Source organism: Pezoporus occidentalis, unplaced genomic scaffold, assembly GCF_034315485.1.
Source record: "Pezoporus occidentalis ecotype Australia unplaced genomic scaffold, CSIRO_AGI_Poc_V1 ctg223, whole genome shotgun sequence".
Lineage (NCBI taxonomy): Eukaryota > Metazoa > Chordata > Aves > Psittaciformes > Psittacidae > Pezoporus > Pezoporus occidentalis.
Window position 1 is genome coordinate 293,978 of NW_026914106.1, and position 15,040 is coordinate 309,017.

The following is a 15,040-nucleotide window of genomic DNA, read 5'->3' on the forward strand; positions in this document are numbered from 1 at the left end:
AAGCAATAAAGCCTCCAGGCATCTAATTTCAAAGCCCAACAGTGCTCTGCTTTAATGACATGAAATTTATGTTATCCATAAGGCCTAATGTAGCGCAGTAACTTCAAGGGCAGCTGCTGCACATGAGACACCTCCACACATCTCTGCACAAAGGCTTGGTGGGCTTCAGGTACCCGAGCCAGGAGCCAGCACAAAGCAGAGCCAAGCAAAGGAACCTGTTCTGGTTCAGCTGTCAGAAGACAGATACAGATGAGCAACATTCACTGCCTTGGTTCTAATGGGTTTGGTCCCTCCCAAAAGAAACAAGATGAGCCATGCAAATGGATGTTTAGAAAATCCTGCATTTCCATCAATCTGCCTGTCAGCAGGAGGGACCCATCACTATGATTTCCTGATCCAAGGTTACTGTGTATATAGGCAGGAAAAAGTGAATTGATTTTTTTTTTCAACAGAGCATCCTCAGACATGAGAGTAAATTCAAACCTCCCGACGGACCCAGAGCCAGCCTTTCCAATAATTCTTTTCCTAAAAAGCTTGTGCAGAATCACAGACATCCTCCAAGTTCTGGAGTCCCTGCTAACCTTGATGAGTTAAGTCTGTGTGTTATTTTTAGGCTGGAATCTGTGTATTCATTGATCGGTCATTCTGCACTTTGTATCCTGCTGTTATTATTGTGCCTCAGCACATAAAGCTCTAAACCAGACAGGAGAGATCGGAAGCAAACAGCTGGAGAATCATGATACAAAATGCATGGATTGTACCGTCCAGTGATAGGAAGATGCTTAAACTTATTAACACCTAAATGCTCCAGAGACTTACTTCATTAGCTCATTTAGTGGAAGGATAATGAGCAGGTTGTACAAGGTGACTGGCGATCAGAGGAGGAGAGAGACAGACGCGCAGAGCACAGGTCTCAAAACAGTGACTGTGCAGTGCTTGGTGGGGCTACATCTGCCTTCAACCTCCCCTCACCCTGATAAAGGGTGGTCTCCTCAGACACCAGACCTTCCACTGGGCTCAGCTGCCCAGAGAAGCTGTGGCTGCCCCATCCCTGGCAGTGCTCAAGGCCAGGTTGGACACAGGGGCTTGGAGCAAGCTGCTCCAGTGGAAGGGGTCCCTGCCCGTGGCAGGGGTTGGAGCTGGAGGAGCTTTGAGGTCCCTTCAACCCAAACCATTCTATGCTGGAAAACAGGAAAGAGAAGTGGAATTCAAAAAGCAGAGGAAAAAAGTAAAGCAGCCAAAGCTGCAGTGCTGCCACTGCTGCCGCACCTCAGCTCTCCCCTGCGCGAGCCCCAGGGACCCCGGTGCAGCACACTCCCTGCGTGGTGCAGAGCGACCCGGCACAGCCCGGCTGTGCAGACCCTCAACAACGTCTTCACACGCGCTCGTCCTCTGGCCGCCTATAGCAACGGGACAACGTACTTACGCACACAGACAGGCGTCTTCCCGGACCAGCGGTGGTCCTGCTGGCAGATCCGCACCGACATGCCGATGAGGCGGAAGCCGGGGTTGCACTGATAGACCACGCTGCCGCGGTAGTTGTAGTTCTCGCCGTTGATCTGCCCGTTGACAATGGGACTGGGGACACCGCAGTGCCCCGCTGCAGGAGGCAGACAGGAGTCACCAGAGCTTGCTCCTGAAGGCACCGCACGCCACCCGGAGCCCGAGTTCCAGGCTCCGCACTTACAGACGAAACCGGAGCAGCAGCAGAAACAACAAAGCATTCTTAAAGCTCTTCGGTCTCAGAACACCTCACATTACTGAGCACGTAAGGAATCAGTCTGCTGCCTTACTGTATCTACTTCGGGGTTGTTTAGTCTGGAGAAGAGAAGGCCCACGGGGAGACCTTTCTGCTCTCTACAAGTGCCTGACAGGAGGTTGTAGTGAGAGGGGGTTTGGTCCCTTCTCCCAGGTAACAAGCGACAGGACAACAGGAAACAGCCTCAAGCTGTGCCAGGGGAGGTTTAGACTGGACATTATAACAGTCTCTTCACTGAGAGGGTGCTCAGGCATCAGAACAGGCTGCCCAGGGCAGTGCTGGAGTCACTGCCCCTTGAAGTGGGACAGTGTAGATGATGCCCTTAGTGACATGGTTTAGTGGTGGCCTTGGCAGGGCTGGACTTGATGATCTTAAAGGTGCTTCCAACCTGCTAGATTTTATCACTGCCCTGGAGTCACTGCCCCTTGAAGTGGGGCAGTGTAGATGATGCCCTTAGTGACATGGTTTAGTGGTGGCCTTGGCAGTGCTGGACTTGATGATCTTAAAGGTGCTTCCAACCTGCTCGATTTTATGATTCTACAGCTTCAGTAGCGCTGAGTCCTCACTCAGCTTCCTTCTTGAATCAGCACCTAAAATCCCTACTCCCTCTCAAAGCACAGCCAAGACTCCTTCCCACCCACCATCCCGGATCCTCCACACGTACCCAGACATCTCACTTCTGCTCCACTCCAGAGCCCGTTGGCCATGCACTCCCGCACCCGGGAGCCCACCAGGGTGTAGCCGGTGTTGCAGGAGAAGATGGCTGTGGCCCCGTAGCTGGTCAGCGTGCCAATCTTGTTCCCGTTCGGGGGGGTCGGCAGGTCTCCGCAGGAGATAACTGGGAGAGATCCAAAGCACAGGACGTGAGGGCAGGCAGGGAGCTGTGGTTTTTATAGAGCAATGCACTCAGTGACACCACCACAATTATTACCCAAGTCAGAGAGGGGTAGGAAAGCTTACCAAACAGTTACATGGATAATCAGCCCGGAGGTCTTCCCACAGGAAGTTTTTAACACGGGAATATTCCTATTACTAACCCATTGTTGGAAGCCTGACTTCCCGCAGAGCCACAAACGGCGCAGGATCTCCAACCAGAAACTGGAACACCAGCGCTGGCCACCCAGCTTCGTGTCACACCATGATTTGTAGGACAGAGACCAGAGCCACAGAGGGCACCCCCCCGACCCCTGGTTTGTGGGTGCAGCTGGAGCCTGGCAAGGAGCTCCTGCAGGTGCAGCTCCCAGCCACAAACTCCAGCTCATTATTTTATCTACCTTAAAGCCCTGCAAACCCTCCGGAGCTTTTGCACTCAGCAAGAAATCAAGGGCTCACGCTGGGTGCTTCTGACCCCAGCGCATTGCCAAGATCCTGTCGGCTGAATTTAGGTGGCAATAACACTGAAGAGATACAACGAGGTCAGGCTCGTGCTCCTGGAGCTGCCTGAAGAGCTTAGCAGGGGTAAAACTACATCTGTCACTGAAGTCAGCACTTGCATCTCTAGAAACAAAAGGAGGCAGGAGGGAAGGGAGAGCTGCCATTCTGGAGGAGAACCTTCCTGTCTCTATTGGCATTTAGAGAGAAAAAACTTCCACCTTTGACAGGAGATCCAAAGCACAGCGGTCACGTCAGAAGAACTGAGGGAGCTGCTTGTTTGCCAAGAGTGTGTTTGATTTACAGGTGACACTGTTACCCTTAAACTTGGCATCTGCATAAAACTGCAAGAGGTCAGGTTTTAAATCAGAGTTCTTCATTTCATTTCTTAAAAGCAAACTTCAGAGCATCTGGCAGCAGTGACAGGTGAGCTGCTGGGACCCGACAGCAACAGAGGAGCTGGTGTGCTGGAGCTCTTGCAGAACTGTTTATCACAGAATCCCAGCCTGGTTTGTGCTGGAATGGACCTTAAAGCTCATCCAGTTCCAACCCCTGCAGATTTCTTGTCAGCTCCTTTGGGCACTGGACGCTGCTCTAAGGTCTCCCTGGAGCTTTCTCTTCTCCAGGCTGAACAAGCTCAACTCTGGTTTAGATTCTTGGTTTAAGAACTCCCTGCATCCAAACTCTCTCCTACCAGTGCAGCTCTGCAGCCACGCTCTCAGATGCTGCCACGAGTGGCCAGGGCTGGGATGTGTTTGCAAGCCAACAGCAGGGCTTGCACACCCCCCGGATGGTGAAGAGAAACCCCATCCCCTGCCAGGCACCATGTGAAGGCGCCTGCCCCAGTGCAGCTCCTGAGCTTCACGGCTCTTACTTTTACAGGTTGGCATCGGTTCTCCTATGCTCCACTTCCCGTTGGCTTGGCACTTGATGACCCGCTGGCCCGTGTAGTAGTACCCAGGGTCACAGATGAGCATTAGCTGGGCGTTGTAGTGGTACTGGATCTCGTAGGTGAGCCGCCACCGGCCATGCTCAACTGCAATGCTGTTGATATCGGGACAGGTGACAGCTAAAAACCAGATGTGGTGAGTCAGGGAAAAGAAATGAGACAGAAAGAGGTTAATAGGTGTTTGACTCCAGGGAGTGGGGCATTTCAGCAGGGGAGCTGGCTTTTTAACAAGGGGGCCAGCATTAGCATCTCTGTTAGAGGTGGGAAGCCAAGACACCATGAGAGGGGACATCAGACAAAACCTGGTGCAACCGTGAGGCAAAGCTGCCATGCCAGAGCTGGAAGATGTTAATGAAGGGATCTCCCAAGCTCCCCGTGGGACCGCAGCGCTGCACACACTCACCTACACACTGAGGGGGCTGGTTGCTGTTACTCCACTGCCCCTCCTGCAGGCACTCGGCGCTGGGCTCCTGCCCGGGCTGCAGCTGGAAGCCCTGGTTGCAGTGGTACACGGCCCTGGTACCCACGGTGTACTCCTTGCCGAAGACAACGCCGTTCTTCGGGGCTCTGGGAACTCCACAGGAGAGAGCTGGGAAGGAGGAGAGTTTAGAAAACCACTGCCGAGAGATCAGTCAGCTCCCCGGTTTACCACGGATTTGGGGAAGCCAGATCCCAAACTCTCCTGTTTACGAAAGCGCCAGCCCCCAGTGAGCCCCAGAAGCTGCAGTGAATGCCCATTTCCACAGAGAATCAGATTTTCAACTCCTGTCAGTGGGGTCACAGCAAAGCCAATGCTGAGCACCAGTTTCTACTGGAAGAGACCCTGGCTTGTCCTTTCTATAATACCTGTAACACAAAATCCACCAACACAGCATCCAGACGTTCTCACACAGAGATAACGGATTAGACAGCAATAACATTTTGTATTTACATCCCACAGCAGCAACAACCTGAAACCCTTTCCAGCAGCACTTTTGGATTACGTAAGGCAGCAAATTGTGTAATTACGTTGTGGCAGAAGGAAAGCTAAATTTAGCCTTGGGCTGAGAAGGTAAGGGGGAGGGAATTCAGGGGAAGCAACTGACGAACAGGCACGATGCCAAACGCCTGCTCAAGATGGCAGCACTTAGGAGGAGATGCTCTGCACCAGTGCTGCTGAAAGCCTCAGTTCTGCAGGCAGGAGAGGATCAAACTGGGCAGAACAGGTCACAGACAGGGACAGGCAGGTCACAGAAAGATGAGCAACAGCCAAGTACAGAGAGCTCAGGAGCACGCTCGTCTGTGCTGCAAGAGTTCCACGAAATGAGACACGTCCTTTTACCCTCTTCTCCACGCCTGGGAACAGCAGTGCCAGGAGTCTGTCACTCAAATCTGTTTTCCAGCATTCAGGAGAGCCGGGAAATCAACCCCAGACCTGGGGCTCCAAAAGCACCACGCAGGCTCCCACCCCTCTCCAAGGCTTGCGGCTTGGGCTGGAGAGGCACGGGGTGGCAAAGGGGAAGGAGCAGCCTGGACCTGTGAAGCTGCCACTGTGAGACTGCCAGCCTGGGGGCTGCCAACAGCCTCTGTGGGGCACTGAGATGAGCAAAGCACCGATTTGGAGGCCAGCACCTACCCCAAACAGCTGTCTGCATTCAGAACTGCTCTGGAGGAAATGCACTCCTTCCTGGAGCAACCCACGCTGCTCCCACTCCACTTCTGCATGAACCGGCGGCTGAGCCTATGTCTCCTGAGCCACACGCTGACACTTGAACACACGTTCACCTTCCTGTTATTCCCTCTCCACACAAATGAGGGATAGAAACCCAGCAACCTTAGAAAAGTGACCTTCTGGTGACATGCATCCCACTGAGGGCTGAAAAGGAGAGACCTGTGAGCAGCACCAGCACAACCTCCAGAGCTTTCTACGACTCAAGGTCCAAGATGCTTTCATCCCACTCCTGCTCCAAGAGTCGGCCAGAGCCCCAGCCTGGAGCACAATTACACAGCCCCTCGCAGATGCTGGTGTTGCTAATAGGTGTGAGTAATTCAGCAGGCTCGTATGAGCACAACCAGGCATATCCCCGGTTGAAATGATAATCACATGTATGTCACTTCATTGAGCTAAGGAGCTTGGCAAATCTCTCTCCAAGGCTGGGTGTCTAGACAAGCAGCCACGCTGAATACCAATTTCATTCAGAGGCAAAGAGGGGGCCTGGGGAGCCCTACCCTGTCACTTCCCCCCAGCCATGCTCCCATGATTTCCTGATGTTGCATCCAACCAAAAGGGCTGGTAGGAAAGCTGCTCCCTTCCCATGCCGCTGCCCCGCAAAGCCTTCCCCATCCCCTGCTGCAGCCTGATGCGTCGCCACAGGCACCGAGGCACCGAGACTGAAAACTGGAGCCATGGGTGCTGGGGCCTCTGCCACCCTGCACCCATGGCAGGATCCTTCCTTCCCTGCAGATCCGACACCCTTGAGCAGAATGCGGCACTAGTAAGTTTGTATTTACAGAGCCCTGCACAAAGCAGAACAGCCTGATTTCTGGGGTGGCAATAAACTTGACATCTGCTCCAAAGAGCATTTCTGAGGCTCCAGCTGCAGGTACCGCCATCCACCAGGACCAGAGACCATGAAAGAGTCGTTCCAGGGAAAAGCAAACCAGCATTTGGCTTGGAGAGACCCACGGAGAGTGTGGTCCAGGGGAAAAGGCGAAGGAGCACTTAATGGTACAAAACTCTGCCTGCAGGAAGATGATGTGTTTGGAAAAGGAACAGAGGCTATGCAAGCAAATCTGCAGCTGGGATTCCAAAAACAAAGCAGCTTAAAAATAGGCAGCAGAGACAGAAAAGGCGTATTAGATCATCTTGTGTTCTCCCTCATTGTGCCAACGCAAGATTGTTCCCTGCAGAATATTCTCTGCTGCTCCCACAAATGTCAGCTAGGACGGAGCACGTAGTAAAGATTATTCAGAGGGGATGGGGAAGAGGATTATGTCCTGGCAGAAAGGAGCGATGGGAAATGCCATTTAACGGGACCACGTGTCTGCAGGCATCCCAGCTCCCCTCCTGACTCTATGAGCAATTTACGCAGTTACAGAGCGAGTTCCCAAACCTCTGCCACGCGTTCCCGGCCACCACAAAGGATGAGGAATTGAGCACAGCCCAGGACCAAAGGTTGCCAGTTGGCTTTGGAAGCAGCGGGGGGAATAAAGAGGATGCTGGATCCCATGCAGGCGAGGTGGGAGCATGAGCAGAGCCAGCCCTGGCTACCGGAGGCCGGGGGGGGGAGCTGCTCTGCCGTGAAATCCCCGACAGCTCCAGCTCGCTGCCACTCGCCCGATTCCATCCCGAGGCACCTGGTAAGCACGGGCCAGTGTTAAGATTCCTGATGCAAATACAGGGAAACAGAAGAGGAGGTGACTTGCCCAAAGGGGCTGGCTCAGCCTCAGGATCTAACGTGACCCAGCAAGCCCTGCTTCCGCTCTTCCAGAGGGACCTCAGCACCAAGATCCTGACCAAGCTGCCCTATGTGGTCAGTGAGGACACACACACTGCTCCAAAGCGGAAACCGGCGTGAACTGGCCCCCAGATTCTTCCTGTGTTGGCAACTGCTCTGGAGTGGCACCAGACTGTGCCCGTCGAGCTCCTGACATGTCACAGGTTCAGCTGGACCAGAACAGCGCTGGGTGGGTTTAGTGCTTCTCATGCAGATCCCATGGGAAAGCCTCTTCCCACCCCCCCATCCCACAGGAAAGGCCTGCGGTGCTCAGCATTCCCAGGCCAGGCAGGGACAAGCCACAGATGGTCTGGCTCCAGCTCCCTCCCTGGTGCCTCAGGAACTAGTGCTCAGGGACTCATTTCTGCTTTGAATCATTCTGTCTGGTGATACCTCATCCAAGCACATCCCCTCCCAACCTCCCCACACATCCCCTCTCTTACCTCCTCCCCACCTCTGTGTTTCAAACCCACTCCCCACATGCCACTATACCTCTTGGAAGTGAATATTGATTTTGGAGCTGAACACAGGCCCCCGGTGGCATTCCAGCACACCAGGACAGTAAAGACCTAGCAGCATTTGTACCTATTCCTGATTACAGGATTTTCCTTAAAAAGAAGCATTACATCAGAGAAATTCCCTGCACTGGGCTAAGGATTCGGGAGGCACAGTTGCCATGACAGCCCCTCGCTCCCGCAGGTCTTGCTGTGTACTTCATCTGCTCATTCCAGTGCTCGGTGTTTGTCCCCCTCCACGTTATCACAGAATCACTACTGGAGTTTGTGCCCAGCTTCCCAGTTTCCCCTTGCAATGGGGCTGGGTGGCAGGTCCCTGGTTTACTGCTTTCCACTCACCTCTAAATAAATACAGCCTTGAGAGGGCTCCAAACAGATATAAGCACCCACAGCACAAACCACCCATTAGAGGCAGGACCGCTTCCACCCCTGTGCAACTTCCAAAGAGATGAAGCGATTCAGGAGCACAGAAAGGAGTTTTTCAAGGCTTTTTGGTGCCTCCCACACTAAATAATCCTGCTTTTCCTTACAGCTTGCACTGAACAACAATACAGACACTGCAATGAGACTGCCTATGCTGTCTCTGTTCCCTGGCCAGTTTCCAGGGAAGTCAATGCAATATTAATCCCCAGCACTCGGTCCCCTTGGAACATGGATGAATGTTCAAAGACATTGAATGGCTTCAGCAGAATAAAGATGGGCATTTTATCAACACAAATGAACAGGGAGGACTGGCGGATTGAGAAGGTGCACTCAGAAAGTGAACGCAGTGAGGGAGAAGAACAGCATGGAAGCAAAGCCCCTGGGGCACGGAGCCCTGTCCTCCCCGCTCCCACGCCTGGAAGGAGCCCTGTGCTAGGTCTGATATGTCATGAAGATCACAGCTCATTAGGAGGACATGTGGAAAGAACAGCCCTGTGCCTTCATCTTAGATGAAGCCAATGGAAACGAGGCACCATGTGAATGCCGAGAAACTTCTCATCCCCTATCGACACGTGCAGACCTAAGAGGGCGCTTCCAGAAATACCAAATGAAATTCCAGTCACTAAACCCCAGCAGGAGCCGTGCTCCCGCCAGCCTTTCCAGGCTCTTCCAAGCAATGGCTTCTCCCATCCTTAACTGAGGCTTGGCTGTGTCTTTATTGAGCGTTCCAGCACCTCTACAGCGGTGGCCTTTACACAGATGCTTTTCTTCTCCCCCATCCCAAAGGCTCCCAAAATAGTCACTGCCTTCCCTCCTTGCCTGCCTGTTCCCAAGGACTTGGATATGAGGAGCACCCCCCATGCCTCCCTGCAGCTCCACGCCTGCTCTCAACAGGGAATTACACCAGGTTTTAACTTCCACCGCGTTTCCCTCAGTCCTCCCGAAGGACACTTCCCTGCTCTCACCTTGGCACAGGGGGATCGCTTTGTTCCAGTGGAAGTAGCCCTGAGGGTGCTGGGCACAGGTGGTGGTGCTGTGACCGACGAGCCGGTAGCCGGCGTCGCAGCCGAAGCGGAGCGTGCTGCCGGGCTGCAGCCCCGTCTGGCTCAGAACCAGCCCGTGCGCCGGGGCCCGCGGGAGGCTGCAGTATGGGGCTGAGGGGAGGGCAGAAGGAAAGAAATCCATCACTGCATGGGCAGCAGCAAGGCAAATCCCCTTCCTGCTCCCAGGAATTGCAGCCTGCTTCCCATACCCTGAGGCTGCAGAGAACGTGGGATGGATAAACACTAAGCCAAAGGGGGAAGGAGTGCAGGGCTACTCTCCAAGCTCCACTCAGCTCTAGAAATAAAGACTAATTCCTGATAATTAAATATTACTTAATTCATTTACTGAGTAAAGTCATTATTTATTTACGACATCCTGGCAAGTTTTCAACCCAGTTTTATAACTTCCATTAATTAAGATTTGCTAAGTTTCAAGCTACAGTAATCCATTTTAAGGAATTCTCAGCAAATATTCAGTATCCAGCAGCAGGTTTGTGCTGAGTGAGCAACCAGGTCTCCCCAGCCCTGCTCCTGTGAGAGCAGCGGCAGAATGCCTGAGCAGCAGCACGATGTGTTACAAAGTGCAAATGCTGTAACACCATCAGCCTCATGCACCAGCAGCTCCTAACACAAACCCCTAGGTTTTGGGATGTTCATCTCCAAACATCTCAAAATGGGCTCACTGCAAGGACACAACAATTCAGTAACATAGCAGTCTTTATGGTGGATTACCCAGGATGGGTCTCATCCATCCAGAGCCACGTTGCCTATGGTTGGATGTTCTGGTTCTGATTCTTTAGAGTGGTGGAGGAAAAGCCAAAGCCTCGAGGTTTCTCCTGGAAGAAAACCTGCCTTCCCCAGCCTCACCAGCTCAGAATGAGCCCAGATTTGGGAGCCTTCCCAGGCACTGGCAGCTTCTGCCCACACAGATGGCCCATACCCCTCTGCAGCCATTTCATGGTGAGCCCTGGCTGCAGAGATGGCCACGTTCCTGGCAGAGCCACCCAGCCTCCTCCATGTGCTTACCAGAGTAGCGGATTTTGAAGCCTTTTCTGTTGTAGGCATGATCAGAGGACCAGCGGAGATAGACTCTGTTCCCGCTGCTGGTGACGGTCAGAGGGGCTGAGTAGTTCCCACTCAGTGACAGGAGCAGTGGACTCTGGCCAGAGGGACCTGCAAGGAAGGAGGGAACAAGTCATGTCCCAGCAGGCAACCACAGGAGCATCAGCACAGCACTTGCATTCTGCATCTCGTTACAAAGCTGCTGCACTGTGAATACTGACAGATCCCCTCTCGGTTCATGGGCCCCAAAAGCCTGGTCTGCACGGCTTCAGGGATGAGAATTCCCACCTTCCCAACTCGCCCCTTCCCACCGATCTCTGCTACAATTTCTCCCAGGAGCTTGCTAACTCCTGCCGCTTTCAAAAATGCTTTAGATCCATCCAAAAATCAAACCATTGATCTTTCCTTATCCAGAGAATCAATGAGTCTTAAGAGGAGCTTTCTTTTAAGTCCAGCATAAGGTTACAGGTGGAGTGGTGGAAAGCTCTTTGCAGAGTGTTTTGGGAACAGAGATTAGCAGCTAAGAAAACTCTGCCATGTCCTTCCTCCCCGCCCTGTCCAGTCAAACCAGGGAGTCTCTTACCATCAAAGATTTCAAACTCATCATACTGCTTCTCGCTCAGGAAGTACTCAATGGTGAGGGAGATGTTGTACCCAGGCTCTACCTTCACCACCCAGGAGCAGGTCTGAAAGTGAGGGTAACTCCCCAGGAAGCTCTGGCTGAGGATCACGCCGGTGGAGTCCGTCAGGACCTCATTCATCGGGCACTGCACTGCAGGGAACACAGCAGAGAATTCACTTTCCTGGTTTGCAGAGGAGGGAAGGGAACACAAGATGCTGTGGCCGTGAGGGTCTGCCTTGGGTTAGGTCAAGATTCAGCGCAACTCCCACCTGCGCGCATCCACTGCACACCTTCACCCTCCCAGAGGATCCCCAGACCCTGATGCATTTACTCTCCACAAAAAGCATGCTGTGCTCCCACAAACCCAAGCAACAGCCCCATTTAAAGGCAGGGGCTAAAAGGAACAAAGCAAATGAACAGTTTCAACTGCCGCTTGCATTGTTCCACATCTCCCACAGAATGAGTAACGCTGCAGCCACAAGACTATTCCCAAGTTGCAAAACACTCCCCGGGAATCCCTGGAAACTATTATGTGCCTTAGAACAAGGTGTAGAACTAAAGGCTCAACCCAGGTCACCCACGGACTTGTTAACCAGGACATAAGAACTCCAGTTCCTTTCTCTAATCACTACACCCCACTGAGCTTCTAGAAACATTTAATCCAGCTGAAGACACTACACAGAGAGATCAGCAAAACCATCCCAGAACAGGAGGCGAACACACAAAGCAAGCAAAAGCATAAAAAGAAAGGGATCTTTATTTATCCACAATCGTCACTTAAGTCCAGTGCAAACACTATACTTGGATTAATAGAAAAGAGCCAGAAGTACCCAGAAAGACCAGTGTATTCTTTCCAAATCCTTAATCCCATCAGTGATTTTTTGACCTCCACAAATTGGTGGCCAGATGTAATTTAAGCAGTCCCTTTACCCCCAGGCTAACAACCACCAGTAAATAATTGAATGACCTCCCTTTCTATCCTTCAGTTCATGCTATTTCAGAGCGAATAAAGCTATAGAAAAATATCCTATTATATGGTAAAAATGTTCAGATAGCAAGGAATGAAGGACATGAAATAATCACGGCTGGAGTGAACAGAAGTACCAGCAGGAATCCAGAGGATAAATAAGGCAACATGGCAGCATGGAAACATCTCTGGGAGCCCTCCTGAGCAGCAGCAAGGTCTACAATGCAGTGGGCTCGGGGCTTATCATTCTTCTCCCATGTAGTACATTCTATGGCACTAACAGAGAAGCTGCTGTTGCAGGACTGCCTGGCTGGAGGGGCTCACTCCGCTCCAGCCTCCTCTTCCTCTGCCTGTTCACGGATCACCGGCAAACTCTCAGCACAGAATTCCTCCCCACCTCGCAGGGTAAGGACGTCTGGGTGACAATGACTGGTGAAGGCAGGCAGATACACATGGTGTGTCAGACCTCTCCTCAGCCCTTTAAAGGAGGTACAAGCTCACAGAGGTGCCTCGCTACCCTCCTCGCAAGGTCCTGATGGGTGGTTTTGCACTACTGGGACCCTCGAGATCTGAGAATTAACCCCAAAGATGCAGTATGTGCAGGGAAACCTCCTCTAGCTGCCATCCAGCTTGCTCCCTCCCATAGCCCATTTTGCAGCAGTCTCAAGGTAGGGAAGCTCTGGGTGCCACACTGGGCAGCCCTGCCTTTACCTTCACATGTGGGTGGAGGTCCTTCAAACTGGAGATGGGTGCCCAGTTTGCAGGTCAGGATTTCATTTCCAATCAAGGTAAAGCCAGGAAGGCATCTGTACCTCACCACATCACCTGCAGACAGAAACGGAAAACACTGACCCAAGAGAAGGATCAAGTCATTAAGGCTGAACCTTGCTCTGGGTACCATGGGGCACAGAGACCTCTTGACCATGCCTCTGCCATTGAGCTCTGGCATGACCGTGCAGAAATAAAAGGGTTAGAAAAAGCCTGCTGGAGCCTCGGTTGGGAAGAGGTGCTCTCATGCTGCTAGACTATGATGATTTGTGTGAGCTATTTCAGGTGGAGGGAGCAGCGGGGAGAAAAGCTGCTTTAAAAAAAAAATCACGGCTACTTCACTGGTTCCAGAAGCACTTAAAATGTGGATGGAAGCGTGAGCAACAGCAAAAACCACACAAAGCACAGCGCAGATGGGTGAAAGGTTCTCATAAAAAGACTAAGGGCCTCTAAGCTTTCACACAATGCTTTGTCTGAGCCACCTGAAAACTGCTATTGTGGCAAAGACTTCTGAACGTTTCCAAACAAGCTCGAGGCTTTCACAAAAGCCAAACCACTTCTGTACTAACAGGGAGGAAAAGCCTCAGGACATCAGATCAATCTGACTCGTTGTGAATGCTGGGTGTTGAGCAAGGGCATGCAGAACCCAGTGTCCTGCAGAGTTACATGTGTGAAGATACGGGGTGACCACACAAATGGGTCTTCCTGTGGGCATCCCCAGCAGTGGATGTTGGGGGCAAGGAGGGCTCAGAGGACAGGGAGAGGTTACCTATGTTAAACTCTTCATTCTCAGTGATGATTTCTGCATTGGGAACGATGGTGGGAGGCTGGCATCTGAAGAGCTGGTAGGCTGGAAGAGCAAAGAAGAGTACCAGATGTTAAGCTGGGGGCAAAGGTGGCCATGGCCATCTCAATGTGAAGCATAATGGACATCAGAGCAAATCCCCTCCACAAGCGGAGGGAATTGGCAAAACTGCAACCAGCCCTTTCCCCCTCCAAACCCGACAGAGATGGAGTGAGGTACTTGCGCTCCAAAGCAGCTTCCTCCAGTTTCTCACACCTGAGAGGAAACAGATCTTGGTCAGCCCGTGGAGACGCAGGTGCCCAGACACCGTTACTGCATTTGGATGAACATGGAACAATGCTGATGGGTGCTGACGTGAGGCACCTCTTGGAACACTAAGGGGGAAGATCTTGGTGATCTCAGTGGAATCAGGTCAATCACAGAGGAGGGAGAGTCTCAGACTGCTCCAGCACCAAGTAGATGACAACGACTGCTCAGAGAATTTCATCCTTGCGCCCTGTCCTTGACTGGAGATCACAAAACTCACAGATTCATTTTGAACTTGGAATTACTCATTAACTTCTCCAAATAACTCCAGGAGTGCTCAGGGGTTCAACTGTAAATCCTACGTGTTCCTGCAGTTCACAAAGTAACCTGTGCAAGGCTGACACCAGCGCCTCATGGAAGGCAGAAGAGAGCAGACCCTGCACTCTTTGCTCAACTGGGCGTTTCCTTCATGGGTACCATGGGGCTAAACGGGGAGAAGAAATCCAGCTGATGAACAGGAACAACTCCTTCTGGCTCCTGCACCTGACCAACACATTGCAAATAGTAGATGTGCCACCAAACCCAAAAGATCAGCTCACAACGAGCAAAACAAATGCACCACTTACAAGCATGTGCGTGCATAAGGCTTGAGCACTGTGCTGTGTACTGGAGAAACACACACGAGCTGTGAGCACCATTAAATAGAAAATATGGGACTGGGAACTAAATGAATATTAATGAAAGACATTTTCTGCTATTTGCTCAGCACTTCCCTGCATCTCTGCTCCCCCTGCTCCTGACCCTGGACAAGCAGAACTTCCTCTGAAATTTATATCAGCCTTTTTATTTGAGATCCTGGAGCTCAAGCTGCCACTGAATATTAATTCTTACTAACTCCCCAGTGCTGAACTCTTCACACCACAGCAAGGCTGGCAGCACCGTGGGGAGGTTTATGACATGTTTTACACATGGACAGATGATGTCCCATCATCCTCCCCTGCATTCCTTACCCCTTAACCTGGGGCAGGAAAATG

At 52.0% G+C, this 15,040-nt stretch overlaps 1 protein-coding gene across 4 annotated transcripts in view; it reads right to left on the reverse strand.

The window, feature by feature from the left end:
* Positions 1–15,040, reverse strand: part of CSMD2 (CUB and Sushi multiple domains 2) — a 291,426-nt gene that overhangs the window by 29,590 nt on the left and 246,796 nt on the right. For all 4 annotated transcript variants that reach the window (XM_062620680.1, XM_062620679.1, XM_062620678.1 and 1 more), the window contains 9 exons: positions 13,725–13,805; positions 12,899–13,012; positions 11,182–11,370; positions 10,563–10,709; positions 9,459–9,647; positions 4,483–4,668; positions 4,005–4,199; positions 2,424–2,597; positions 1,427–1,600 (listed from right to left, as the gene is read on the reverse strand). In XM_062620680.1, coding sequence (XP_062476664.1) covers positions 1,427–1,600; positions 2,424–2,597; positions 4,005–4,199; positions 4,483–4,668; positions 9,459–9,647; positions 10,563–10,709; positions 11,182–11,370; positions 12,899–13,012; positions 13,725–13,805 — 1,449 coding nt within the window. The remainder of the gene's footprint in view (positions 1–1,426; positions 1,601–2,423; positions 2,598–4,004; positions 4,200–4,482; positions 4,669–9,458; positions 9,648–10,562; positions 10,710–11,181; positions 11,371–12,898; positions 13,013–13,724; positions 13,806–15,040) is intronic.